Below are 27,415 nucleotides of genomic sequence, written 5' to 3'. Positions count from 1 at the left end.
CTCTCCCTCCGCCCCTTTCTTTTGGCTCTGGGGCATGTTTAGGGCAGGTGGTCCGTGAGTGAGTCGCTGGTCACCATCTCCCCCGGCCGAATTACCTTTTCCCAAGTCGCTGCTGCGCGTGTTCACGGCTCGGAAAAACATGAGAACAAAGTTTATACATTTTCTGGGATGTTCCCTTCAGGGGCAGACAGTTCTGGATAAAGTCTCCCTCCTGAGCAGGTCTGGCAGCTTCAAGGATGGTCATCTCGTTAGTGTCTTCAGGTACGCGTAAATCACCTCCTGCCTACTAAGCCCTCCATGAAACTTACACAAAAACTTCACCCCTGCACTGCTGGGTAACATGGGGGCGCCTCGCGGAGAGTCGCATTGGTGAGGGGTGGCGGGAGGTCTGGGGCGACTGGGGGCGGGAGGCGGGGAGCGAGGCGAGGGGGGGCACCCCTGGGTGCGGGTGGGGTCTCGGGGGAGGGCCAGGCCGATGGGGGGGTTGGAGGGGGCAACGCTGGCACTGTTGGGGTCAACGAAGGGGTCTTGGGGTGCAGCCCCCACCCCTGGGTCTTGTGGGGGGGGTCCTGGGGCCCTGCACAGACACCTCTGGGTTCAGTGGGGGGGGATGGGGAGGCAGCCTGGACCTCTGGGTCAGACACGGGGAGGGGGCATCTTGGGGGGCAGCCTCAACTCCTGGGGGCGGTTGGGGGGTTCTTGTGGGGCAGCAGAGACACCTCTTGGTCTGGGGGGGCAGCCCCCACCTCTGGGCCCATTGGGGGAGGATTTGGGGGGCAGATATGACCCCTGGGCCCTTTAGAATCATAGAATCATAGAATGGTATAGGCTGGAAGGGACCTTAGAGATCATCTAAGGTCATGGGCAGGGACGTCCCCTGTCATGGGCAGGGACGCCTCTCAACCAGACCAGGCTACTCAAGGCTCTGTCCAACTTAGCCTTGAACACCTCCAGGGAGGGGGCATCCACAACTTCTCTGGGCAATTTATTCCAAAGTCTTACCACCCTCGTACTGAAGAATTTCTTCCCAAGATCTAATCTAAATTTCCTTCAACTTAAACCCATTTCCCCTTGTCCTATCAGTGGACACTTGTAAAAAGTCCCTCCCCAGCCTTCCTGTATGTTCCCTTCAGGTATTGGAAGGCAGCTATTAGGTCCCCCCGAAGTCTTCTCTTTTAAAGGCTGAACAATCCCAGCTCCCGCAACCTGTCCTCGTAGCAGAGGTGGTTTAGGGGTGGTTTGGGGAGGCAGCGACGACCCCTGGGCCCTTTAGGGGTGGTTTGGGGGGCCTGCCAGGACCTCTGGGCCCTTTAGAGATGGTCTAGGGGGAAGCCAGGACCTCTGGGTCCTTTGAGGGGGTTTAGGGGAGCAGCCAGGACCCCTGGGCCCATTGTGGGAAGTTTGAGGGGCAGTCAGGACCCCTGGACCATCTGTTGGGGGGTCCAGCCCGGGTGGAGCCCCCCTATAGAGCCCCATAGAGCCCTATAGACACTGATAGAAGACCTATAGAGCCCTGTAGATTCTTATAGAGCCCCATGGAGCCCTATAGAGTTCTATAAAGGCCTAAAGACTCCGGTTGAAGTCCTATAGACCCTTATAGAGCCTCATGGAGCCCTATAGAGTCATTTTCATTAAGGTATACCTTTATTTTGCATTGCTTACAGATGAGTGATTTTTTGAACAAATTGCGTTTGAGAACAATGAAATTATTTAGAACTGTGTGCGCGCTGTGGCAGAGTTTCAATGACCGTTACCTTGTAGAGAACTATAATTCAGCTTAACTGCATCTGCCTTACGACAACGCATGCCCCTTCTTTTCAGAAATACGAATCATCAGAAAATTGTCCTTACGTTTTTGGAGGTACTGATGTAGCTTTGGTGTGTTATGTCACTAGGGTTATACTTTCATTTTTTTCCGTAGCAAAAATACACTTTTCCGAAGTACTTTTGAACAGATACAATTTGGCTATTGGGAATGAGGAATTACGCATCTTCTGATTCAAAATATTACAGTAAAGGCTTTAGTCAAATCAAAATGGGAGTTAATTTTCCAAGGTTATTTTGGAAAATTATCACAAGAGTTATCTCACTTGTTTTAAGAAACTTTAAATGATGATTGTGCTTTTAGTTATGAATTTTGCTATCGTAAGTGTAGGAGACTTTCAGCTGTTGCAAATCTAAATTTCAGTGCTGAAGTGTGTGTTGAATTTAAAACAGATAGCTTGAACTAACATTAACAAAACTGAGTTTAAATGTTTACAATATTTTATCACACAGAAGCTGAAGCTGACATAGCTATACCACAGAAAACAAATTTTGATAGAGCTGTAAAGCAGGTAGTTTTTACACTGTTAGCATTCTGCGTGCCTTTGAGTACTTTGCTGATGAAAAAAAAACAGCAATGCTGTAAATCTGAAGACTTCAGGAAAACTTTTAATTGTGTTTCATACTCTTACTGAAGCAAGCATATTCACTAAAAGGTTTAGTTGTCATGCATTCTTGACTTAAGTCAGCCTTTCCCTTTATAAGCATGTATAGTATTTCTAATTTTGATTCAGTTGCATTTTTGGAGGGCAATGCAAGCAAAAGCATTTGTGACACTGAAAGCATCAACCTCTGCAGAGGATTAAAAAAAAGACTGATCTGTGTTGTTGGACCCAGGATTGCAACAAAGGTACCCAAGCTAGCATGCAAAGTTGCTCTGTCTACCTAGAGATGCTGAATGGGACTTCAAAACAGTTTATGAGCACCAGTGCAATGTTGTTCCTGTGCCTCGAGTTATCAGGGCCGTTCAATTTACTGCTCCAGCGTGGTGTGCTGCACTAGGCGCTGCTGCCGGTATCGCGGTTAGCTTGACAGAGGCCAGCCTGGGTGAGCAGTGCTGGTTCCATAGATCCAAAATATCTGGTTCTTAGAAAACGGTTTGAGGATGTTAGAGAAGCTTAGTGGTTTAGCTTAAAGAGTATTTTAGTAATTTCGTGGAAAAAATCACAGAAAATATGTTGTTTTGAAAAATATCTACTCGAGACTGTTAGATGTTGGAAGACAGAGCCTAAAGACAAAAGTGGTTTTATTTTATTGCTGAGTGCCCTGTTTGTAATATCAGAAATGATCAGTGTTGGAGTTCAGCAGAGCAGCTAGGAGAGTCAGCAGTGTATACCTAAGGAGCTCAGTGTCAATGCTCTGCAGGCTGTCATCTGGGAAGCCTTGGGAATCCAGCTTTGAAATATTTATGCAAAACCGCTACCGAAAATAGTCACTTCAGACAAACCAGCAGTTTGCTCGGATCGATCCGAACGCAGTAACCGGCAAGTCCTGAGTTAGTGCCACCCAGGAGACAGCCCTGACGGGGTTTTTCTAGTGGTCTGGATGCCATCTGCCATTGCAGGGCTGCTTCCATACACGTTTCCACAGTGAGCTGACCCTAGAGAGGAGGGAATCTGAGATTTGCTGCTGCATTCCTGCACTCCGTCCTTTCTGCAGTTCTTAGCTGATTATCTCTTTGGGTATCTGTGCTAATTTGTTCCTGCTCCTCATGTCAGATAATACCTGAAGAGAGATGAAGGATCACAACTTGCCCTGACGTTATGTTTGGGGGAATCATGTCTTCTGGGGTGCGGGGGACAGTGGTGTAACAGCACGAGATTGTCTGCTTTAGCACAGGGTTGTGTTAGCTCTGTCACCAGAAGAAGCAATCCTACAGATTGCTTCGGTGTCATCTACGTATGCGCCGGTGTTTACGCAGTTCAGTGCATTTTTAGATACATATGTTCGTACGAGAAGAAGACAAAACGCATTGAGACCTTCCACTGGAGACTAGTGTGCTCCTTCTGATGTTTTGCGGTCAGCATGATTTTTAAAAACGGCAGAAATCGAAGGGCCAATGAAAAAACGTGGTTAATTAAACGTGAAAGGTGCTGTCCTTGTTTGGACTGTCTGTTAATGGTATGACAAGCTCTGGTAAAGAGCTTAGCTGGCCAGATTAAAATTAAAAAATTGTCTCAGTCCATCTGCTGACTCCAAGGAGTTTACTTCCATCAGCTTTTCTTGTTTCTTCACTGAAGCGGAACACTGTCTTTGAAAAGAACATTCCCAGGATGTCTTGGTTGACTTTTTTTACCTAATGTTTTTTCCAAAGATAATTATAAGTGACGTCAAGACATTTTCAAGAAGGGCAATGCTCTTGGTTGATTCAAGGATACGTTAAAGACAACAGCTCTTTTAGCAAAAGGGGTTTTCTTTTTTTTAACTTGCATATTGGAGTTTTTTGACACAAATAAGTATGTCTGGCTTCATTTGGAAAATGCTTCTTTGCCTTCTGGTTTTGGGAATGATTAAAGGTGATCTTCAAATAGTTGCAGGTAATGCAGAAATCTTATTCATATTCTTGTTTTCAAAGTTCACCTATAGCAGTGTGTAGAAATCAAAGTACCTTTCTGCTTTAATGATAACAAAGGAAACTAATACAGAGAAATGTTTGGTCAAATCTGTGTTTTGATATCAGTGTAAATATGGAATACCTAGAGTGATTTCCAGGAGGTATTACTGTACATTTATGTTGTTTTGAGTGTAGAACGTAGCTACAGGAGGCAAGTTTTTTCCAGCTTTGAGAGACATTAATTACTGATAAATGTTTTATTTGATCCTTTTGTTGTTAATAATTTTGTATTATATCTTAAAAAGTGAGGTTCTGTCTTCTGCTTATGCACACTGAATATGTGTCAGTTTGGGTAAAGACTGGCCTTTTGCCTTAGTGACCTTTTTTGATGTTCCCTTCGCCCTCTGATGTACCATCTGGTGGCGGTCTTCTGCGCTAGACCTGACTATTAATACACCATCAAAATAACCATGTTCTTCACCTTTCAGTCATCAAAGTCAAAGGTGCTATTGACTTTGAAGTTGCAGAATAAGATCATAATCTGTGGAATGAAAAATGCCACACGCTTATTGTTGTTCTTTCTCTAATGAATGATTCATTGTGATTCTTCTTCAGTCATGTTTTCTGCGGAAAAAGTGAAAGAAGGAAGTTGAATTAACTAATTTCAGATCAACTGACTGCCGACTGTGGAGGGTAGAGACTTAGACTGTCAGACTAAAACCAAAGAGACACATCCTGTTCTCAGCTGTAAAGTTTCCTCTGGAGTCATGTGGAACAACTAACATAAGAGGGAATTTTAAAAAAGCTAAAGCTTATGAGGCCTTTTTTTTGCCTTTTTGTTTTTTCCCCACTCTAGTCGAGTAAGGACCTGTCTCTAGGTGGTGAAAGGTGTACTTGCTAACTGTCAATTCAAGCAGCTGTCTTGATGCAAGGAGTATAAATGTTTATCGTGGAAAAAAAGCATGGAAAAAGGGAACTTGTTAATTAATTAATTACTTATTTCATTCTTGGCCCTGAAAGCTTCCGAATACATGTTTATTCACAAACCCAGTCCCATTGACTTAAGCCAAATCACAGAAGGCAGGTTAAACACAAAACATTAGCATTCAAAGAATTAGGGCTTTACATTATGTTATTTTTTGATGGGATGCTGTAAAGAGCTTAAGGTTGTTTATAATAGTGCAGTCATACAGACAGGTTTTTTTAACAGAAAAAAGGGCAGTTATGTCCTTCAGGGACCAGAGCAATAGCATTAAGATCGGTATGACTGTATCACTATGTTATCAGAAACACTTATGTGTGATTTTAATTTTACAGCAGAAGGTTATTCAGCTACAGAAGGAGAACAGGCTAAAGACAGCTCACCAACCCCTCAGCTCAGTGGGTGGCAGTTGGCAAACCCTTCTCTGCCACCTGAGTTGAAAAAACTTAATGACATTGTGGAGGCTGAACAGTTCAACCAGCATTTGCAGTTACGAAGGAAGCGGTCCATTCTGTTTCCCAGTGGAATTAAGATCTGCCCTGACGAATCTATTGAGCAGGCTATTGCCAACCATCTGAAATACTTCAGGCTGAGAGGTAAGTGATTGTATGTCTCATGGGTAATTGATAAAGAATGTTTATTTATTAAAGAAAAGTAGATGAAGCTTTTAAACACAATAAATACCAGGCCATAGGAAATATGTTATTACCCAAGAAACTTGGTTTTCTCTCGTAATCATCCTTATGAGAGCTGTTCTGAGCTAAAAAACCGCCTGGTTACATTTGTGTATCATAAAAACTCCCAGTTCCTAACCACAGTTAGTGTTTAAAAATTACTCATTTTTTCTTAATTTGGATGCTAAGAAAAATAGGTGTTGTATACAGGTTAGCTAAATGGCAGCGGAGCTTGTTTATATTTAGTGTTCTTCAAATGCTAGCAGAATTCACGGAGAGATCTTTCAGAAAAGAGTCACATCTGAGACATCAGTGTGATGTGGCTTTTGACTAGGGCGGGTTGTGCAAAGCATAGTGTATTCTTGTGCCTGGAAAGCCAGGCTCTGTGTATCAGGCTGCAGTATAATAGAGATGAAGCCTTTCTTTTAAGATGTACAAGTTGACATATTGGAGATTTCTCTGAAAAATGGAAGTATTCCCAGTAACAGCTTCTTTCATGTGATGAAATATCACAGCAGTAAACATCGGAATGGGGCATTGAGGTCATGCAGCACTTGCTGGTATTCGTGTGTCTCTGTATTACAGCATTCAAACAGTTCCTAGTGTCTTAATGTATTTGCTGTATTTGATGAAATGCGAAAGAGCTGCTCTCACTTACAGGAGAAGGAAAGGTGTTCAGAGACACATGTTTAATGAGACTTTTTTGATTGCCTGTAGAAGAAAATCTCACTGGTAACTCAATTTATTTACTTAGAGCAGTGAAAAACAAGTAAAACCAGGAGCTGCTGAGTGTCTGCATAGAAGTAAGCATAGAGAATGTATTTGGGGAACAAAGTGGAATTATATGGGATCAGAGCCTCGTTCACAGACAGTTTTGACAGGCTTTGCAAACTTCTTGTTTATGTCCACCCAGTAGCACTCAACTGTTCTTTGTTTTGCTTGAAATGAATCCATACTACGTGCTTTAACCCCTATTTGTGATAGGGGTATGTAAGGGCAATACCGAGTAAGCAGAAGTGTGAGTGATAATAAAGAAGAAAAGTCTGTAAATTAAGTTGCGTAAGCTTATTTACAACTTAATGTCCTAGGCTGAATCAAAAATCTAGTAGTCCATCTGCTTTCCTACTGGTCTTATGGCTTCCAAAATCCACAAGGATTTCTTGAGCAGAGATATGATGACTACCCTTAGCACTTTTAGCTTAAAACTTTTGAAAAAGATCTCTGCAAGAAGCAGAGGTGACTTTAGTTAGCAGAAAGTTGAGCAAAGTTGGGTTCAAGCAATTTGTCATCTTCCTTCTGTTAGCAGCAATGTGCTGCACCACAAGTATTTGGTGATGTCTAGTTAATCACATCCTGAGTAAACACACCTGAGGGAAGAGAGAGTTGATGATGCTGTTACTTTCATTCACAGTAAAGCCATTCTTTGAGTGTTATTGAGTTATGTATCAGCTTTTTCTTGAAAATGTATTCACTACCTAGGTGAAGCAGTGGAGTGATAAATAGTGAGACAGACTTTCTTGTCTGCACTGTCATCAAAATAGCCCTAGGAAAGAGTGTGGTCACTCTTTAGCACTCCAGAGATCAGCTGCTGTCAGTGATTAGGAAAATAACTGACCCCACAAGGGAATAAATATGAAGGTACACAGAGTCTGTTGATTTTTCGATCTGCGTTTTTAGGATCTTCTTTGTATTCTGTATCTGTTGAAGTAAGGAATGACTTTAATATCCTGTACTTTCTCTGGAAAGGATGGTTTCAATACAGTCTATTCTTCCCTTAGTTTGACTTTACTATCAGCAAAAAGCAGTGCCACTACCATGGAAGGAAAGGTTTATTGTTGTTTTGATATAAGAGCTTGTCAGAAGAAAAGATTTGCATGTGCTGATCATCCAGGTTACATTTGTTCTATCTGTATCTACCTTAGAAGAAAACAGGTGGGAATATAATTTTCCATCTGTAGCTCCAAGCTTTATGTACTTTTGCTGGCTCGCTAAAGCCTCTATTAGTGTCAGAGACTGACTGACTAACGTTTCTGTCATAGGCTTTAAGCAAGTGCTTATGTCATATAGCTGTAGTCTTTACAGTATACAGCCTTTTTTTTTCCCAGACTACATCATCTAGATTTTTTCAGCCTTAAAAAGATACAAGATAGAGAGATATGATAAATATATAATCAATCATCAAAAAAAAAAATCAAAGGGCTGCAAAATACAGGGATCTGGAGAAAAATTAATATTTTCTAAAACAGCAGTAGCACCCTTCAGCATATGAAAGTCTAAGTACTGGTATGATTATTCACTGGTGGTTGTTATTATTACTGTAGTAGTCAGAAGCACCAGCCAAGAATAGAGGTGTTTTTCTACTTGTTTCTCTACATCTGCAATTTAGAAGGCAGATGTCTCAAGTGCTGATTTATTCCTACAGTCAATCACATGGCAGAACAAACTGAGTTTTACATTAGCAGAAAATATTCTTTTCAGTCTCTTTTGAGATGAATCTGGGATTATGATTGCCTCTGTGCTCCCGGGTATGATATAGTTTCTGCATCTCTTGTAGCTGTATATGGAGTTTGCTGCTGTTGGCTGGCTTTGTATTTAATTTCTTAGAATATAAAGAAACAAAATCAGTCGTAGATGCTTATAGATTGGGTACTGTAGGCCTATGAGGTGAGTCTTACAGAGTGTTTTTAACACATGTCCTTTTAAGTGGTAGCAATATTATGGTTGCTGCTGGAAGAGTGATGTAAAACTAGTGATGGTTCATAGTTGGACTGTTGTGATGAACACAAAGTGTGTCCAATGGGCAGCTGGAGGTTTCACAAAACAGGTTTTGTGGAAATCTAACAGTGTGATTTCAGACAGTGAGTGTGCTGTGTACAGCAATGTTGATGATGAGTAATGATGTTCTTTACTGCTGACAGGAAGATGGTAGCCCAAGCCCCTGTTAAATAAAAATTATTATATGAAGTATAGCCATACCCACTCAGACCAAAAGTCTGTTGTGACAGGTCTCCTTACACAGACAATTCAGTGAATCTGTCCTATTCCCTTGGTGTAAATTGCTGGTAGAAGGCCGGGAATTGCAATAGATTTGGAAGCCAAATTAGCCAGTAAAACAGAAACAAGGATTGCAAGGTGGCATGGCTTGCACCGTTTTCCCTGTCCTACACCTGTTAACTGGGTAAAACAAAGACTGCTGGACTTTGACACCAAGGTTCAGGGTTAATACTGCTGCTCTTTGCCACTTCTGAGATGTAATTACTCTGGTGGCTACCTTTCCTAAAGGTAGCATTCTGTTTGCATTTTTTTCTACGTGATCCACTGTCTTAAACAGTTCAGTGTATGCTTGTCAGTGAGTACATCTTCTTTTCACAAGAGTAGATGAGTTAGTCTCTCTGCCAGAACTGTTCTTGTCAGCCAGAGCTTCAGATAAAGCTGAAAATCTAAAGAAGGTGTCTAAAGATGCTGACCAAAGGAGGAAGTAGATCGTATTCTATTATGTCATAGCTGATGAGAAACAAGGACGTTTTGGTACTTTGGAAAGAATAAAAGGTATTTCTCAGGAATGAAGTTCTATGCGTGATTATAATCCCTAAATTTGATAATCTTGGGCAGAGCACTTAGCTTTCTCATTTTCCCATTTCTTAGGTCACTTCAAATCAATTTACTGAAGCATTAGAAATAATGATGTAATGTTCTGCACATGTACAGAGTTAAGAGTGAAGTTTCGATTTGATGCTGAAATCCTAAATGTTACAAATTATTCAAATTTTGCTGAATAATGATGAAAGCAAACAGTCAAAAGTCATAAAAAATACCTGGCTAAACAAGCATACAATAAATAAAGTATCTGTCTGAGTGTGCCTTTTCTCCTTGTTTCCCCTCATCCTTGGCTCATACTCAGCCAATAAATTTCTGAAGTTTATTTGTAGAAGGTCTAGTTCTGTCTCCCTCTACATTTGAATTAATAAATGTCAGCATATGCTTCTAAAAAGCTTGACTTTTCCCATGAAAGACACTCCTTTGTAGTTACTGGAATATTATTGGTGAGAATAGATGATATGCCAGAGTTTAGTATGTCAGCGTTCAAAGAAAGAAATCTTGTGGATTAGCTAATTCCCTTTCCACTATTTTTAACTGAAAATCCTGGTCTGTTGTGCATATTGTTTAAGGGTTGCTATGTTATAAGCCAATCACAGCAGCGTTTCAGCAATAGATGAAGTGATTTCTCTGTATGTGAGTATATTCATTTGTTTAGCGAGTGCTAACGAAGTCTTTGGAGGAAAGATCTCTTAGGAGGTGTCAGGCAGTCTCTCTGGCGCTGTAGCCCGTATCAAAACCCACTTGCAACTAAGGCATTCAGTTGTGCAGGAGCTGTTAGAGAGGAGCAGGAGTTGGCCTCATGTTGCCTTGAAATAGAATATTCAGCCTGATTCGGTGCTCCTAGCCACTGTACATGATTCAACTCCTAAGAAGCACTAATGGGATTTAACTGGGATTAAGCTCCAGCACTGCCCACTTGCACAAATGGCCAGAAAGCCACCCTACCCCCTACTAGGTGCCCGGCGCTGTCGTGTGGTGCTCTGTCTGTTAACCTCAGAAATCCCTGAGCTGGGAACGAGTGTAATAGGCTAATTGTCTCTCGTTTGAGAGATAAATGCATCCTGAATGGTAAAGCTGGAACCACAGAGACAGTGTGTCCTACCCAGGCGTGTGCGAGGGAGCAATTTCAGAGAGAGTGACATCATCTCATCGCAGATCTTAGCTGGAGGTTTTGAAAAGAACGATCAAGTCTTTAGGAAAGGAAACGTCAAATAAACTTTCTTCCACTCCTTCCTACAGATTTATAGGACTGAAAAGAGGTTGTGCCTGACTATGTGGAATTTTTTTGGCTGAAACACAAGTTATCTTAAACTTTTCAGGATGTTCTGTATTATTTGTAAGCATTACTTGAGCGTAAACACTACATTTGAAGCAGATAAACTCCCAAGGGCTGGACGTTTCTGCTTCCAGAGTAAATATACTGGGATTCACATGGTTTTACTATATGACCAACTTTCTCAGGCAGCTTTTGAAACCTGTTATAGCCTTTAAAAGTTGAGACCTTGCCTACTTTAAGTGCCTGTGACACCTTGCTCAAGTGGAAGTTTGCAAAAGGGCATGGGCCAAACATGCTGTTCTTTCCATTGTTACTGCCTTGGTGCTCTCGCTCACCTTGAAGATGATAATTTCAGTGATGGATTAAGTGACTTGAATTTCTGAGGCATTTCAGGATGGACTACATGCAAAATGTAGTATGTGCATGCAAAATGTACTTTGGAGAAAAACTGCAGAACAAGCCGTCTGGTTTGCGTTCTTGGTTTGAATTCTGGTTTATCATGTCAGTGAGTTCCACATCTGCTGCATACCTGCTTCCTTTCCTATAGACAGCTGGAGTGATCGCAGCTCCGTAGCAGGGAGTCTCTCTATCTCCTAAGTCTTAATTTTTTAGCATTTTAATTCTTCAGAGGAAAATCACAAAGTACCCGAGAGATCAGTTAACACTGAAATACAAGTTATTTATTACTGCAGCCGTGGGATGAAGGAAGTAATTTTCTAGAGGAGCTTACCTTCCCACCCACGTGTAGCTTCAAGGCTCTTAGCTCACTGCCTTAAGAGATTGATCTCGATTTTATGATGCTTTTTTAATCAGTATTGTTTGCCAGGGATTAGAGGCCTCATCACAAATCCTGTCTCCTCCAGGGCCCGCTGTTGCTAATGCTGTCCCACATATCTGTGCCTGTGGCTACCCCCGTAGCAGGCTAGTGAAAGTCTGGCGTGAGATCTAGCCATAAAGACAGGCTCTTCCCACGTGCCCTGAGCGCTGATCTGCTGTTGGGGTGGCACGTGGCAGCACGGCTGGGTCTGCTCAGCAGTTCCTTCCTGACCCTGGCAGCGCTGGCTGCTTCGCCTGTTGGTTTTTAAGGGTTGTGTAGTTAGTCTTAGAAACCTGATTCCTGGAAAGATGATAACTCAAAGCCTGTACAGCAGATTTGTTTTAGTTGGAGTATGTTAACAGAGCACAGTGTATTAAACAAGCAGCTTCAGTCATAACTCTGAACTGTTGGGCTGCTGTCAATTTATTATAAGCTCTGATGCTGTAATTTTTTCCTATTCCCTATTTACTTTAATATTTTGTACTTAAAATTCAAAGTTACATTGCTAGTCAAAAAGCTTACTGGTGAATCTGTTGGGATCTTTCCTCCCCTGACTTTCATTTTCTTTTATTTTCTATTTTGATTTCAGAGAGTTGCTATTTTAAATATTAGTCAAAAGTTGCTTCATTTATGGTCAGCACTTGTAGATAGTCTATCTGGCACAGCACGTGTAGTCTGTCTATCTGGCACAGATACTGGCAAGTTGCTGGAAGGCCAGAAAAGAAAGATAGTGAATTATTTTTATGCAGTAGAGTATAGTTACTTACTGAAGCTTCCAGTCAAGTCCTGTTTAACTTTATGTTTTTATTTCTCCAAGTTTTGTCTACAGAGTCTCAGAATGCTCATAATCTGGTTATGAAAAACATGTTTTTCTTATACAGGAGTTTTTAAGAATTTGTTGGAGGCTGTAAAACCTCCCCCACCAGCAGATAGTCAAAAAACCGCTGCAGGGGTAGGCTCCACCTTCAAGTTAAAAGGAGGTTAATCACATTTATTAGGGAACTTGAATGCACCGTGCGGGTGGTGTCTCTTCAGTTCTCTGGGTGGCCATGTCAATGAAGCCATGACAGGAGCTACTCCCTCTTTGACATACCAGAAGGAGAGATGGGAGACAGAATCATGCTTGTTCCTTTCTTTACATGAATGTGATTTGAACCATGCTGAAGAAACTGTGCTGTTCTTTTTCTGTGCTTGGAGTAGCAACTCTCATCTAACTACAAAGCATTGAAAAAGATGTATAAGAAAGAAAGACTGAAATAAAATTGTTCCTTTTCCTAGCCAGGCTACAAGTGTGCTCTTGAACACCATCTAGGTAAGCATGTCTGAGGCTGATTCTTGGGTTGAGCCCTTACAGCCTGGATTTGTTATCCTGCAAAGCAATCCCCTGCTTTACAAACTGGCCAATTGGAATGAAGAGGGCAATGACAAGATGGACTGAGTGTCAGCAAGGTTGCGGGGTGACTGTGTCTGGCGAGCAGCTCACCACGGCTCAGGACGCAGTTTCCTGGGTAAGGCTAACGGAAGTGTTTAAATGGCAGTTGTGGTAGATATTTGCCTGGGTTTTTAATCCCTCCCTGGGTGTCAGAACTAACAAACTCTGACTACTCAGGAGGAAGAAATGGGTCAGCCTTTTCCTTCTGAATATGGAAGCAATTTGCACCACGTTGTCCAACTTGTTGCTGTTTGCTGCAGTGGAAACGGCTGGATAGGACCCAGGCTAGAGAGGATGGAATGTGGCTCCTTATCTGCATCTTCTTTCCTTGTTCCACAGAAAATATGACCCTGTTCTGACAGCTTAGGTCTGATTAATGGGCTTGGAGCCCACAGATGGCACAAAGCCTTTGGGATCGGAATTCAGTGGGGTGTCTAATTCCAAATGAAAGGACACAGAGCAAATCCTTAATCTATTGGGAGCTGATTGAGACAACTGTTCACACAGCAGCAGCTTGTATTCAGGCAAGACAGTGTCTCATCATGTTTATTTTAAAGAAGAGATTAAACTTATTTAAGAGCATTAAGGAAAACTGCCTTCAATTGTTACTGCCAATTATTACTTGCAACTGGAAAGCCAGTCCTTTGCCTGTTGCCACTGGAAAAGTGTGGGATTAGACAGTGCCACTGCAATGTATTTGCAAGCTATTGCCAGAGCTTCAACTCTTACTGATAGCCTGCCGAAGACTTATCCGAGGCACAGAGAGTAATCTCATTGCAGGATTGTTGCTGTGCAATGTTGCAGCTGGAGTGCAGGATCCATTAGTTGGAATGCAGGATACAAATACCTCCTGAAGAAATCAGAATGCCATATTCCTAGTGTCAGCTTCTGGATTTGAAACCAGACTTTGGTCTTTTCCTGAATGCCTGGCTTTTAGGAGGGGGATGGTAGAGAGGATACTACAGATGTCATTGTGCTTCAGGAAGCTTATTAGTGCTCCAGCAGGATCCAGAAATCCCAGAGCAGGATTACGGCTTCTTTGCCTGAGGTCTGTGCAGAGGTCATGTGGAAACGTGGTCTCTGCCTTGGAGAGTTTGCTTCCTCAGCTGCTGCATTCCTCTCTGGCCATACATGTCAAATGAGATACAAGGGTAATCTCCACGTAGGGAAGCTGTTGGGAATGTGGCATGGAAATGAGAGATGCCTGTGTATATGTAGAGTTCCACAACAGAGAAATGGTCTCAAGTGCTCTGATAAACTGAAATTCGGGGTGGAGAAAAGAGCTTTTTCTGCCCGGTGCCATCCAGCGTGACGGAATCAGCTAAGCTTTCAGGGTGCTACTGCATGTGAAACAGTTCTTTAAGGTTGTTATTTATAAAACCTTTGCATTGAAGGAAAACGTCCGTCTCTTGGCTGAATGAAGGTGTGTTTCCATATGTGATCTATGTGTTAAGTTCTAAACAAGTAAGTTTAATTGACTTTGGAACTCAGAATACAGAGTATCAAGAAGAAGTAGCAGTGAGGTACTGGTTTTGGCAGCCTGGAGTGTATTTTTAAGCTGATTGAGGAAAATGACTTTCCAAAGATAGATGCATGGTCATTCTCCTGTAGGGTCTTGCTTATGATGTCAAGACTTTCCCTGAGTGCAAAGCGTTTCTCTGCTGGACTGTATATATATATAAGTAGTGAAATCCGATTAAGGCCAAAAAGCAGGTTTGTCTGCTACTACTCCAGACTGGCAGCTGCTGCGAGTGATTTTTAGAGTTGTTCTCCTTTTGACACTGTTCTCTTCCAGGACATAAGGAAAATCCTGTAAATCTTTCTCTCTTCCAGTTATCCTGGGTCACAGAGAGGTTCTTGCTTGAGCATTATGTGACCAACTGCTCTGATTGGCAAAGAGCACAAGCAAGATAGGGAGGTTAAAGCAGCTGGTGTAGTACAAGATAATTTAACCCTTAGTTCACAGACTGTCCGTTCAGTCAGAGATGTCTAGTTCTTTCTCATTGCATACATGCAGTAGGGTTGGAGGTTGACTTAGTTCTTACCATATTGCGTTACTGTGTCATCATCTTGCCTTGTTTTTCAAATTATTAATGCAATTATAATTTCTAAAACTTATTTTAAATTCCATTTAAAGGTGAGTCCAAAGGAATTGTTACTAGTTGAGCCTCTAAAACTTTGATCAGTGCAACCATTGTTCTCACAAATTAAGCCCCAGCTCTACTATCTGTGAGGACATGTGCCGTGCTATTTTGGCTTTCTAAATTTTCTAAAAATTTGACCCATTGATCAAGGGCAGTTTCACTCAGTGAAAATACTGTTGTTCTTGATGGTTGTTAGGAGACAAGTGCGTTCTCTCTTGCTCTCTTTTTTTTTTTTCCTTAGTGAAGTAATTAATTACTTCAATTAAAAAAATCAGAGAAGGAAGTAGTATGAGTGTGGAAGACCCACCAAATCTTCATTGTCATTCCCTTCAATACCTTAGATGCTTACATGTAGGTGTATAGTCACCGTATTCTGCATACTAATGTACTGAAAAGCATACAACATTTGATGGTACTATCCTGGCCACTCATGCCATGGAAGCACTCCTGTTGTACTAACACCAGATCTTTCTTGTGCCTTCAGTGTGTCAGGAAACAGTCTGGGAGGTCTTCAAGACATTCTGGGATAGACTGCCAGAGCGTGAAGAATACCACACCTGGATGAGCCTGTGTGAGGAAGGAACAATGAGCATCTTTGAAATGGGCACAAACTTCAGTCAGTCTGAGGAGCACCGGAGTCTGATTGTGAAGGTGGGTGCAGCACTTGGTTGGTGATTTCTCATAAGCAAGGGCATAATGTCCCAGTGCTCCATGCAGCTTGGCATATGGCAGGTGGTAATGTGGAGCACTTAAAATGGACAGGCATGAGCGTCCCAGCTCTTGGATCTGTGGTTCTGACATCAGTTCCGAAATCAACGTTGTAGCTGATTTGATGGAGGAGAAAGCAACAATGATGAAGAGAATGCTGCCTTCAGTAGGTAGTGTTCCATACAAGTAGATGATATCTAGACCTCTTGTCTGAAATGGCAGCATGACGTGAGGCAGGCTGTGGCACGTTACCCTCTATGGCTTGTAGCAGCCTTCCTGCTTTGAACAGCACGTGGAGATGCCTTCAATTCAAATGGCACTTGGAACCGGAAAGTTCTGAGCCGTGTTTCTGACGCTATCAAGACATTTGGCAAAATTATCTGTTTGATGTTTTATTTTGCTGTGAGTTTGTGACATCTGTGCACTGCAGCCTGACTGAAATGAGTGTGGCTGTAAATATAAAAAGCTTTGGTGTCCTGTGAAGGCAACTGATAACATTGTCACTGTGGGAAGTTGCAGAGGTTAAAATCAGAGTACAAGTGTAAAACAATTTAATGAAAAAATTGCTGAATATGTTGTTACATTCTCTGCTATTTCAGTTGAAGCAAGCTTGTTTTAGCTTAAAGCAAATAAAAGGAGCATTAAACTAAACTAAAGAAGCCTGTCTCAAATGAAATATATAAGTTGCTTTTCAGGAGTTTGTGAATTTTAAAATGAAGACTTTACTACGGAATTAAGTGCTCGACTTTGTACATATCTAAGATACGGTCGATATCTTAATTTCTCTGGATAAAAGGCTGTCTTAAAATATGTGATGGTTTATGGATCTTCTTTAGGATTACAATCTCTTCTATTTTTGCAAGCTAATGGATGAGTAGTTTTATGAAACTTAGGATAAGTCTTAAATGGATGATCCCATAGAATCAGTAATGTTCTGCTAGTATGGGTGTGCTGATGTTTTTCCTCTATGCTTTTTTATGGGCTTCTATGCTAGGAATGCGCACTAGGGAATGTGAGTATGAAAACTGCTGTGGATAATGGAGAGAGGTTTTTTTCCTGAGCCTGCATGTTAGTCTTCACGGATGGTGCTAGCTGACTTTTGCTTCTGTGATGTCTGATGGTACTGTTGTCCTTAGAAGACTTTGCAAAAAGATGGAGACAAGTAAAATTCATGTGAACTTTTTATGTGCATAGTGAATGCATCATTGCTTTATGTAAGATTTTGATAGTGTGATGATCTACAGGGAGAGTTTATTAAAAGAAATCGGGATGATTCTTGAAAGCAGTGATGCATCATGGCCCGTCAGCATTACCGTGGAGTCAGATAAAGTGCCCTGTGTTTGATGATTTATTCAGATGGCTTATGTGTCATTTAGGTTTCCTTTCTTCTCTAGATGGGTATATTCCTGTCAGCATTGCAGTATTGTGGAACAGGACTGTTCATCCTTCTAGTTGCTTTCAGCACAGTTGGTAAAAGGGGACAGTTGTTGGGCTGATTTGATGGGAGACTGGTCTGTGTTAAGGGGGATTGAATGCTGTCACCACTGCGTTTCGCATAGAATGTCACAAATCTATCAGGTGATTTTTTTGAAATAAAAGCCTGAACTCAATTTAAATTTGAACCAAAGACAAAGTGCAAGAGTGCTCTATCCCATCTCCAATCAGTCGGCTTCGAAAGGTCTGATGGTGTATTTTTAAACATGTAGGTCAGAGTGTGGATTTAATTGCTAACTCTAGTACTGACTCACTCTTTCTCATGTGTGCTCATGCACAAAATGCTTGTCAGAGTGTGAAACCTCTTTAAAGCAGCTCTGAGAACATTAAGTCCAAACAGATGCAGCGGTTATGACTCTGCTTTTAAGAACATCCTTCCTCCTGCTGGTTGCTTGCTCCAGTCTGATGTGGTGGTAAGAGCTGTGTGACCAAGCGCACTTTCTAAAGCACTGTGTCCTACCATCTTGTTCTTTCCACTTTCACTAGCTAAGTTGACCAAGTTGTATGGCCAAGCCTTTCCCTTACTTGTGGGATTTTTTTTCTCTCATTACATTACATTCCCTGCCCATGACAGGGAGGTTGGATTAGATGATCTCTAAGGTCCCTTCCAGCCTATGCTATTCTATGATTCTATGTTCATTTGTTCATGGTCAGCTGTTGCCATATTTTGTTTTTTCATTCCTTAGGTTTGATCTACACAGTTCTGAGCACTTGTCACCAAAGGGCTGCCATCGTTTCACAGTGTGCACAGTACTTTGTAGCATGCATGCATGATACGTGTGAATAGTCCACACTCTGGACTGCTTGAAGGGAAGGCTCACTTCTGCCTGGCACTGTAGAAAAGCAGCTGTGTGTGGTTGGCGGTGGTTCTTTATCTGATCATTACACGCCTCATTAAATACCACTTGCTTCTAATCTTCCTCTGCTCTCCAGTGTGTCTGTGAATCATCTGTGGTTAATTTCAAGAGTTTGGTTTAGAGCTTGCAGCTGATCAAAGTATTTCAGCTTTTCTGTTGGTGTATATTGGATATAACTGCCATAGCATTGATCTGCCACCTCTTTTGTATTGTGTGTGCTGGCAGTTTTGGGCAGTCTTATTCTAGAGCATCTCTCTATGTTACTTTTTGGTAGATGGCAACATGAAATTCAATTTTTAGAATTTATGTATGCCATGAATTTTGTCTCTCTCAAAAGGAGTTTTCTGTATATCTGAAAATTAGGCAAAAAAAACCCTGTGGGGTTTGCCCTCAGTAAACTATAATTCAGCAAAATGATTGCTTTCATCCCGTTTTTGTTGTAGTGTGGAGTTTCTGTTTTGAGTAGTGTAATTAAATGGCTCTTTATTAGTCTGCCTTTCTGGTTTTATTTCTTACCCTTTCCCCTAATCCCTGGTAATCGCTGTCACACACCTACAGGTGTTGCAGTATCTGTTCCAGCATGGCTTAGTTCATGTAAGGAAAAATTCTATTTCTTTTGCTTTCAACACACTTTCTTACTGCTTATCAGCTGGAGCTTAGAGCAGCTCTGGTCCCAGCTCTCATACTTATTCCTTCAGGAAAAATGTTGTTCAGTCTGTAGTAGTCTGTCAAGAAGACTTGACTGATTTGGTGAGGGTGAAGGCATACATAGCTGGAATTGGCTCTTCTGCTGTCAGATGGCTTCTACTGGTGGGGGAGGCGTGCCTCAGGAGGCAGCCTATGTGCCATATGCTGTCTCGTAGCATTGAGGGGTGCCTCTGTGGGATTGCCTGCACACGCGTGTGTATATGCATGTTGTGCAATAATACGTATATTAGGTTTTCATCAGGTTCTTATAGCAAATCACCTCCCAACTTTTCGGAAGGAGCAGCCGAACAGCTTTACAGATTTATGGCAACCATAAAAAAATATTTTAAATACTGTTTTTTTCTCCCCAAATTCTTTCATTTTACTTTCTGTGTGATCATGTTAAATGAAAGTACTTTGCGTAGGATAAATACAAGCCTAACTGATTTATTTGGATATTAAGTAGATTTACGAAGTGTGAGATTATGTTATCCCTCCATCTCTTTTCAAATCTTGGCAGAAATGGAAAAGAAGTTAATTCTAACCCAAAGGGAAGCTTTTTTTGCAGTGTATTTCTTCATATAAACCTTCCTTCGTATAAATTAACTCTTCTTGTGCTCCTCCTTACTGTGTAGCTGTATTTCAGGGGGAGAGTAACAACTCTGTATTAAGTAGAATGTTCTGATTCATCCCATTCACTTGGTTGTTCTACACTTTGAGATATGTGTGTCTGGAATTCTGATATTGCCAAAATTTGCCCCCACTTTGCCTTGTGACTGTAGCTGTGGTCATGCTTTTGCTAGATAATTTCTGAAAAATCCAAGAGACGAAAACACAAGCAAAAGTAGCTATTGATTTCCTAGGAGCCTTGTACTTCTTGCTACAAGATTGAAGCACTGCTGCCAAACCAGCACAATCTGTGCTCTTCATAGGAGCATTTACAGCTGGCATATGATATTCTTTGTAAGATGCCCATATAGCTGCTGGGCACGTTTTTTTACTTTATAAATTACTGCAATAATGCGGCAGTTCTGGAGTAGCTAGTCAAACTGTTTTGACACCTGCTTTCCTGCTTTTTCTGTCTTTTAGAGAAGACTTTTTTTTTTCTTCTGTGAGTTCTGGCGATTCTTCAAGGAGGTTTTTTTAGCTACCAAAAAATGGCTTGCGTGCCTGTTTTTTTCTGCAATTTTTCTTTAATTCTGTGCAGCTTGCCGTATGAAATGAAACCAGACGCTTGAATTTTCATATGCATCCTATCCTTACAGAAATAAGGAGACAGGACAGTCAGTTGCCAATGCTTCCCTTGTTTCTTCTTTTCACTGCTGGGACGCGCTCACCAGGCATGCAGTCAGGAGCTGGTGTGGGTGTGAGGTGGGATCCCAAGCTAGACCAGCAGTGCCTCATCCTCACATCCAAGAGCTTCAGCAGAGCAGTACAAACTTCTGCTTCCTTTGTGACCCGCTAGGGCTGAGCAAAGGTGTTGGGGACAAAGTTGGAATTTTTCTCTTCTATTTGTAATATTTCTGGACAATGAACTTATTGCAGATTGTAACTGATAACTGGATACTGGATAATTGATACTTTAACAGTCAAAATAACACTTTTTGTAGACAGGTTATCTACTGTGTCTCCTTAGCATGCTGAGAGATCTCTTAAGGTTCCTCTCCAGTTTTTGGAGCTTCATACAACTTCCACAGAGGACAGTGATTAGGAAGAAGAAATCAAGCTAGGTGGACTAAAGCCTCAATTCCTGTGTAAGGTCTTTTTTTCCTTTTTTCAATCCTTTTAGTTTCAACAACACAAAGCTGTGCTACTGTTTCAGCCAGAATGCGGCTGGAAAAGATGCACCACACTGACCAGACGCTCTTCCAAAGTTTATTTGTTGGAGATGTGGAAAGTTCAGAAAATCAGTGGCTTTGTGGTGCCTAAATTAAATTTTGCACACCTTGAGGCTCACCAATCTGGAGCATATACAGAGCAATTAATCTAAGAATTTGGAAACGACATTTTGTACAGCTTGCATCAGAAGGTGCTGCACTGAGCGTTGAAGTGTGAAGGAGCAAAAGTTAAAAGAACAGGTGTGAAAAATGTGGAGTGGTAGTAAGAACAAAGATATTTTCAAGAGGTTTAAAACAGTAGATGGGAAGTCAAGAACATTCTTATATAGTTTGTGTTCCTTAAAATCTAAAGCAAAACCACAATGTACAGAATACACTGTAAAAACTCAGCTTCTGTTGAAGGATACTGGTGAGTACCTTTTACCTTGCAGATACCTTGATTGCTTACATTTTTTAGGGAGCCTCAGGTGATTTCACATTGACTAGTAGTATGTATGCTTATATAGCAAGAAACAATGTCAGGTCTTTTTATGAATATAATTCATAAATGTATTGTGATTAGAAGAGGATGGAAAGAAAAATAGAATTCCCTCCTAGTGAATAAAACCCAATCTTTACTAAGTCATGGTTATAAATTTTTTTTACTTCCCATTTTCTTCATTAGCCTGATGTTGTATCACAGAAAACAAGGGAATAAGACACACGTGCATGTCCAGCATAAGACTTCTGCTGTTGTTGTAATACAGACTGTATTATAACATTTAGCTGTAGCACATGCTGACATTTTGAAGTTTGCCTTTGGCTGTGGGGAAAAAAAAGTGTTGGAGATTTTCTTGGGTGAATATTTTGAGCAGTCTTACAGCCTCTTGTTTAATACTCTCTTGATTGCCAGTGTGCTCTGAACCTAACCCACACTGATGTGCCTACCAAACAGAACAACAACAATAACAGCAGAATATGTGAGGGTCTCCTAATTCCATGATTCCCCATCCTTTGGCCATTTATTATTTGTGGCAGTCTCAGAGTCCTTATTCCCAAGAGAGAGAAAAGACCTGAGCAAAGAGAGGAAATGCAGATTAAGGCGAAGGAGTAACTTCTCCGTGGAGCAAGACACACAAGTCAGGGCCAGGCCTGCTGCTTAACCCTGGTTTCTGTCTGCATAGAGCTTTTTCCCACGTGGCGATGAAGCACAACTACTCAGCAGTCCCTAGACAACTAGTCTTTGAATTGTTAGTGCAGTGGATGCCTTGAAATGGATTTAATAATATTCCGTGGTGGATGGAGAGGACCTAAAGTGCTGATGGTCATACTTCATCTGTTTAATTGCCACACATCCAGTTAAGTCATGGAGAGCTGAGATAGTTGTTGTGACTTTTCTGTTCATCAAGGCACTTAAAGCAAGCAAAGAAGCCCACCAACTTGCTTGCTTGATTTTTGTCATTTTAGTTCACCGAAATCCTGAAACTTAATGTTTTACAGTTCCTGGAGAATTCAGGACATTTATGTTTTACCAAGAGACTCTAATGGAATAGACCCTCACCTTTCCAATACAAGCAGAATCTCCTTTCCAAGTCCACAGCAAAATGCAGCTTAAAGCCTGATGCTGCTGTGCTCCCATTGTAAAGTTCTGTCTGCATTCTGCATTTCCAGTGTGGGCATGTAATAGGGTAAAACCATCCTTTATGGCAGATTGTGTCCCAATCTCTATTTCTCCAAACTTCAGTCAAATTTCAGAAAACAAAGTTTTAATGAATTCTAGATCTCATGACAATCTGTGACAACCAAGCATGTTGAGAGAAGCTGTCATGAGAAACGAAGAATTAAGGGAGCTCACGTAGCTTAAGTCATCGTGCAGATACTCACCTGTACCTGCTGGGGGTTCATATGCAGCCCAACATGTATAACAAAGCATATCTGAGGAGTGTTGGGCAAATAAAGTGGTGAAAACATGGATTAGGTCATGAATCCTTTCCAAAGGAAGCAGGACTGTGTGGTTATTTTTTTGGGGTGATGGTGAGAGGGAGATTTGTGCTGTGCACACCTTTTGGTGAGGCTGAGATCCAGGAGTTAGGCTGACAGCTGTGGAAAGGAGTTTGTAGTACAGCTTTGAGAACCAAAAGTCACGCAGTTTCCCCAGCAATCCCTATAACAATGACAGGAGGTGCTCACCTACCAAAAGTCAACTCGAAAAGCTCCTGGGCCAAGAAACAAAACCTGCAACTGCTTTGACTCAGCAGTACGTTAGTTTTAGTATTGACTTTTAAGCCCATCAGCAGCTCTATCCGAGGGCTGGAGCACCTGTTCTATGAAGACAGGCTGAGTGAGTCGGAGTTGTTTAGCCTGGAGAAGAGAAGGCTCTGGGGAGACCTTCTAGCAGCCTGCCAGTACCGATAGGGGGACTACAAGAAAGCTGGAGAGGGACTTTTTACAAGAACATGTAGTGATAGGACAAGGGGTGATGGCTTTGAACTGAAAGAGGGGAGATTGAGATTAGATCTAAGGAAGAAAATTTTACAATGAGGGTGGTGAGGCAGTGGAACAGGTTGCCCAGAGAAGTTGTAGATGCCCCATCCCTGGAGGTGTTCAAGGCCAGGTTGGTTGAGGCTTTGAGCAACCTGGTGTAGTGGAGGGTTTCCCTGCCCATGGCAGAGGGGTTGGAACAAGATGATCTTTGAGGTCCCTTCCAACCCAAACCATTCTATGTTTCTGTCTGTTTCAGTGTGTCACAGACTGACTGCTCAGTGAGGGAGACTAGGATGAAAGGGGTGGAAGGCAACGCCACCTTAGGGTGCCTTAATGTGTAGCATAAAAAACCACTTTCTTTGTATGCTGCGATGGGCACTTAGCAATGTAAAATACATGATTTTTCCTGAATTCTGAGCTGTATTCAGGGGTGGGACATAGTAGCACCTCAATGACAGGAATCTTTTGAAACCATTTACTACCAGTGCTGTAGTTTCTGATCATGTCACTCAGATTTTGTCTTCCTAAGGTTCCTCTGAGGCAGAAAGATGTCTTCTGCTGTTTCTCCTTTCCTATTCTGTGATCTTCCTTGCTAACCATTGTCTTTCTCTGTTTAATGAAATGTCCTAATCACACTTTCTAGTATCTTTTTGATTGCTGATGTAGATACCTAAACACTTCTTTCTTTGCGTAGAACATCTCCGGTTTCTTCTAAATCTGTTAAAAGGCAGTTTTCATCTGTTCTTTCACACCCTCCACCGCCCTCTTATGGATGCAGAAAAATTTCTTCTGTTGCCCTCCTTTGAGCCATTATGTCAGATTTCCTTCACCCTCTTTCTTATCCCCACACTCACTATTCTCCTGTTGACTTTGGCTCTTTCTTTTTGCATTGCAAGTTTTAGCCTCCTCTGACTTAAAAAACCTCAAACCTTCACCACATATATGAAAACAGATTAATTGCTTCTCCAAATCTTGCCTCATCTCCCTTTCATCTCTTAAGCTCTTTCTGTGTTAATTCTCTCTCTGGTCACTATCCTCCAGTTCCAGCCTAAATCTTCCTTTTCAGTCTCTTTTTTACACCTGGCACAGCAGAGAAGTTCAGCCGTGAAGCCTGTGCTCATTTCTTTCCAGGCAGAGCTCAGAACCGATGCTTCATCTTCATCATCCTTGTCCGATCAGCTCCTTTACTCTGCAAATCTGTGTTTTTTGCTTGTTTTCCCTGTTTTTCACCTTGTTTCTAGATAGCACTGCCTAACACTCTCTGAACAATCACTTCTGTGTTGAGAGTTTACTTCTGCTGTGGAGCTGATTCCACCTGGACAGACTGGGCCCTTAGCTTGTTTCTGACCCTTACCATGGATCTCCAGCCTTCATTTCAAGTTGAACATGGCTAAAACAATTTCTGTTCCACTAAGCTTTCCCTGCTGTCTCTCCTCTTGCCTCACGGTAGACCATATTTTCACCTTATCTGTCAGGGCTGTGCCTCAGAGCACTGCTCTCCATCCTGGCCTTTCCCTCCAGCTTCGGTTCTGGACATTGTCATCCATCTCCTTGGGTTCCCCCCAGTGCTTTGGCTGTGCCTCTGTGAGAGTGTGATTCTGCCACGCACCGTGGTGGGCAATCAGGACAGGCAAAGAGAGAATCGTTTCTTGGTATGACTTTCCTGTTGGAAATGATGTGTACAGGTGGGTTAAATCAAACATGCGTGGTACAATCCTACACAGATGGGATTAAACTAATATGAGATTAAGATCTCCTTGACATTTCCTCCACCTTTTTCTCCTGCCTGGAATTATCTCCGAGGTATTTTGTCTTCTGGGCATAGCGATTGTCTCTTAGGATCAGACAAGAGTATCCTATATAATTGCTTTTTGCAAGTTCACAAGTTGACAGCAGCTCATCCATCCAGTCAGTACTGCAAGTGATTTGTGGTATTGTGGTAGCCTGTGTTTAATTCTAGGGACTCTTGTGGTAATTTTGTGTTATATAAAACTAACTGTGGTCTGTTGAAAAAGGGAAGCACTTGTGCAACTGACACAAAACTCAGCTCGCAGCTTTAAACTAGTTGGTATAAAAATGTTCTGAAGGTCTTGCTTCAAGAGAACTGATTTTGTACAAAGCAGCTGCCGGAGGTGTCTTTGCTGAGTAAAAGCCATCCCCTCGAGCTTCGGTGTGGCTGCTGCTGCTGCTAGGTAGAACTATTTATAGATCACTTCAAGTGTTCAAAGGGTAAAGATGTTAATTAATCCTTGCAGATCCTTGTGTGGTAGGTATGTTTATAACATATTAACAAATATAAAAAACCCAAATAAAAATCTAAACGTATTTATATATCTTGGTAATGAAGGAACTGAGCCAGAGAGGTGAGGTGATTTGGCAAAGGCTGTTCTGTACTAAATGAGAAACCACGTCAGTATTAGAACTCTAGAGCCCTTGGCTTCTAATTAGGCAAAAAAGGTGCCTGTTTGCCATGAAATTAAAACATGTCAGTGCTTGCCCCCATCCCAGACTGGAATGCAAGTTAGACATTTAAGAGAGAGGAAGACAACCACACCACAAACTATTGCAGACTGTGTCATCTTAGCAATAGGGCGATGCTTCATTTTCACATCTCAGTTGAAAAACATCCCCCACCATTTAACATAATAAAAACCAAGTCTTATATTTCAGTCTGTAGGACTGATCCAGAATGTGTGAATCTGTTCTTCAGCCCTCTGTAGAGTGTGAGAAACTGAAGACTGAGTATTGAGATCTTACTTACCTTTTGGATTTACTGTAAACCCTAAGATTTTACCTGTAACACAAAACTGCAAGATGATAATAATCTCTGTGCAAGCTTTGCGTTGGCATATGGGTTTTAATGGATGACTGATATACTCATTTGTAATTTACAGTTAATGCATTTTTTTCTTATTGTTTTTGCAATAGCTTCCCAGCATTATGTAGCAACCAAATGTAAGGGTGACAATTTTTACCATTATTTCTCAAAGCTGCCATTGAATCCAGGGGGAGATTTTATCTGAGAGAATTGTGAAAATTCAAGTCACTTAAACAGCCATTTAAAGCATGTAATCCTTTAAGGTTATTTTATTTCACAAAAGATGTGATTTACAAGGAAGAGAGAATATTCTGTCCTGAACTAGGGGAATTAAGGAATAATCCAGCTGCCCCACACAGAGGCTGTCATTCAAAGCCAGTCACACAGTATTAGGCTTTGCTAGTTTACTGCAAAATTGGATCACAACTTGGTAGTTTGGTGCCTTTTAAAAAAAATTGCAGATGTGGAGATAGTGTGGAGATAGTGTGTCATGTTTGTTATTCTAGGCCTTCGCCATTAAAATAATAATTTGGCATTTCAGGTTTCATTCTTCTGAGTTCGTTTTATGATTTATTGAACAGAAGACTTAAAAATAACAAGACATACTGGTTAAGTTCTGGGACCAGGGCTCAGGAAAGCTGGACACCACCAGCTCCTCAGGCTCCCCTGCAACATTGCAGAGCTTTGGCCAAGACACCCCTCACTGAGGTCTCTCCGTTCCCTTGCTCTATGGAATGATCAGGACTATGCTGACCTCTGCTGTCTTTGTGGACTAGTGAGTAAAGCTGCTGGGTACGGACTACCAGGTAGTATTAAAAAGATGTGTGCAGCCCCTAATAACCAGGTTTGTTTTTAATAGCACCTATGAACTGTCTTGACTGACTGAACATGGAAGAAAGTCTCTTTTTCTAATGAGCAAACACCTTTTACTATATGGGCTGCTACTTACAAACTTTCCAAAAGCTCGTAGAGAGGGAATCAGTCTCTCTATTCCTTGCAGATTCCAGCGCACTGAAGCTGAGTACAAGCACTGCATAGGTGCAGTGTCATGACCCCTTAAAGAAAAAACCAACCCAATACCCAAAGTCCAGTACAGTTTTATTGTCTCTGAGTTAGTCTTTTCATTGTTAGACTACCTAGTCTTGTTAGTTTCTTGGTTTGTCACGTAAAACTGGTCTTGCTGTGTCTCAATTTTTCATAAGTATTCATTTAATGGACTTATACAGTATAGGTTGGCCAAAGGACAT

General features: G+C 41.6%; 1 protein-coding gene across 1 annotated transcript in view; it reads left to right on the top strand.

Annotated features, from left to right (window-relative positions):
- IMPG2 (interphotoreceptor matrix proteoglycan 2) overlaps nt 1-27,415 on the top strand; it is a 66,250-nt gene that overhangs the window by 5,084 nt on the left and 33,751 nt on the right. Inside the window, exons 4-6 of the mRNA XM_086622850.1 lie at nt 182-261; nt 5,696-5,956; nt 15,788-15,954. Coding sequence (XP_086478976.1) covers nt 237-261; nt 5,696-5,956; nt 15,788-15,954 — 453 coding nt within the window. The 5' untranslated portion in view covers nt 182-236. The remainder of the gene's footprint in view (nt 1-181; nt 262-5,695; nt 5,957-15,787; nt 15,955-27,415) is intronic.

The sequence above is a fragment of the Tauraco erythrolophus genome, chromosome 1 (assembly GCF_009769465.1).
Source record: "Tauraco erythrolophus isolate bTauEry1 chromosome 1, bTauEry1.pri, whole genome shotgun sequence".
Classification (NCBI taxonomy): Eukaryota; Metazoa; Chordata; class Aves; order Musophagiformes; family Musophagidae; genus Tauraco; species Tauraco erythrolophus.
This window is presented reverse-complemented; position numbering and strand designations above follow the sequence as displayed.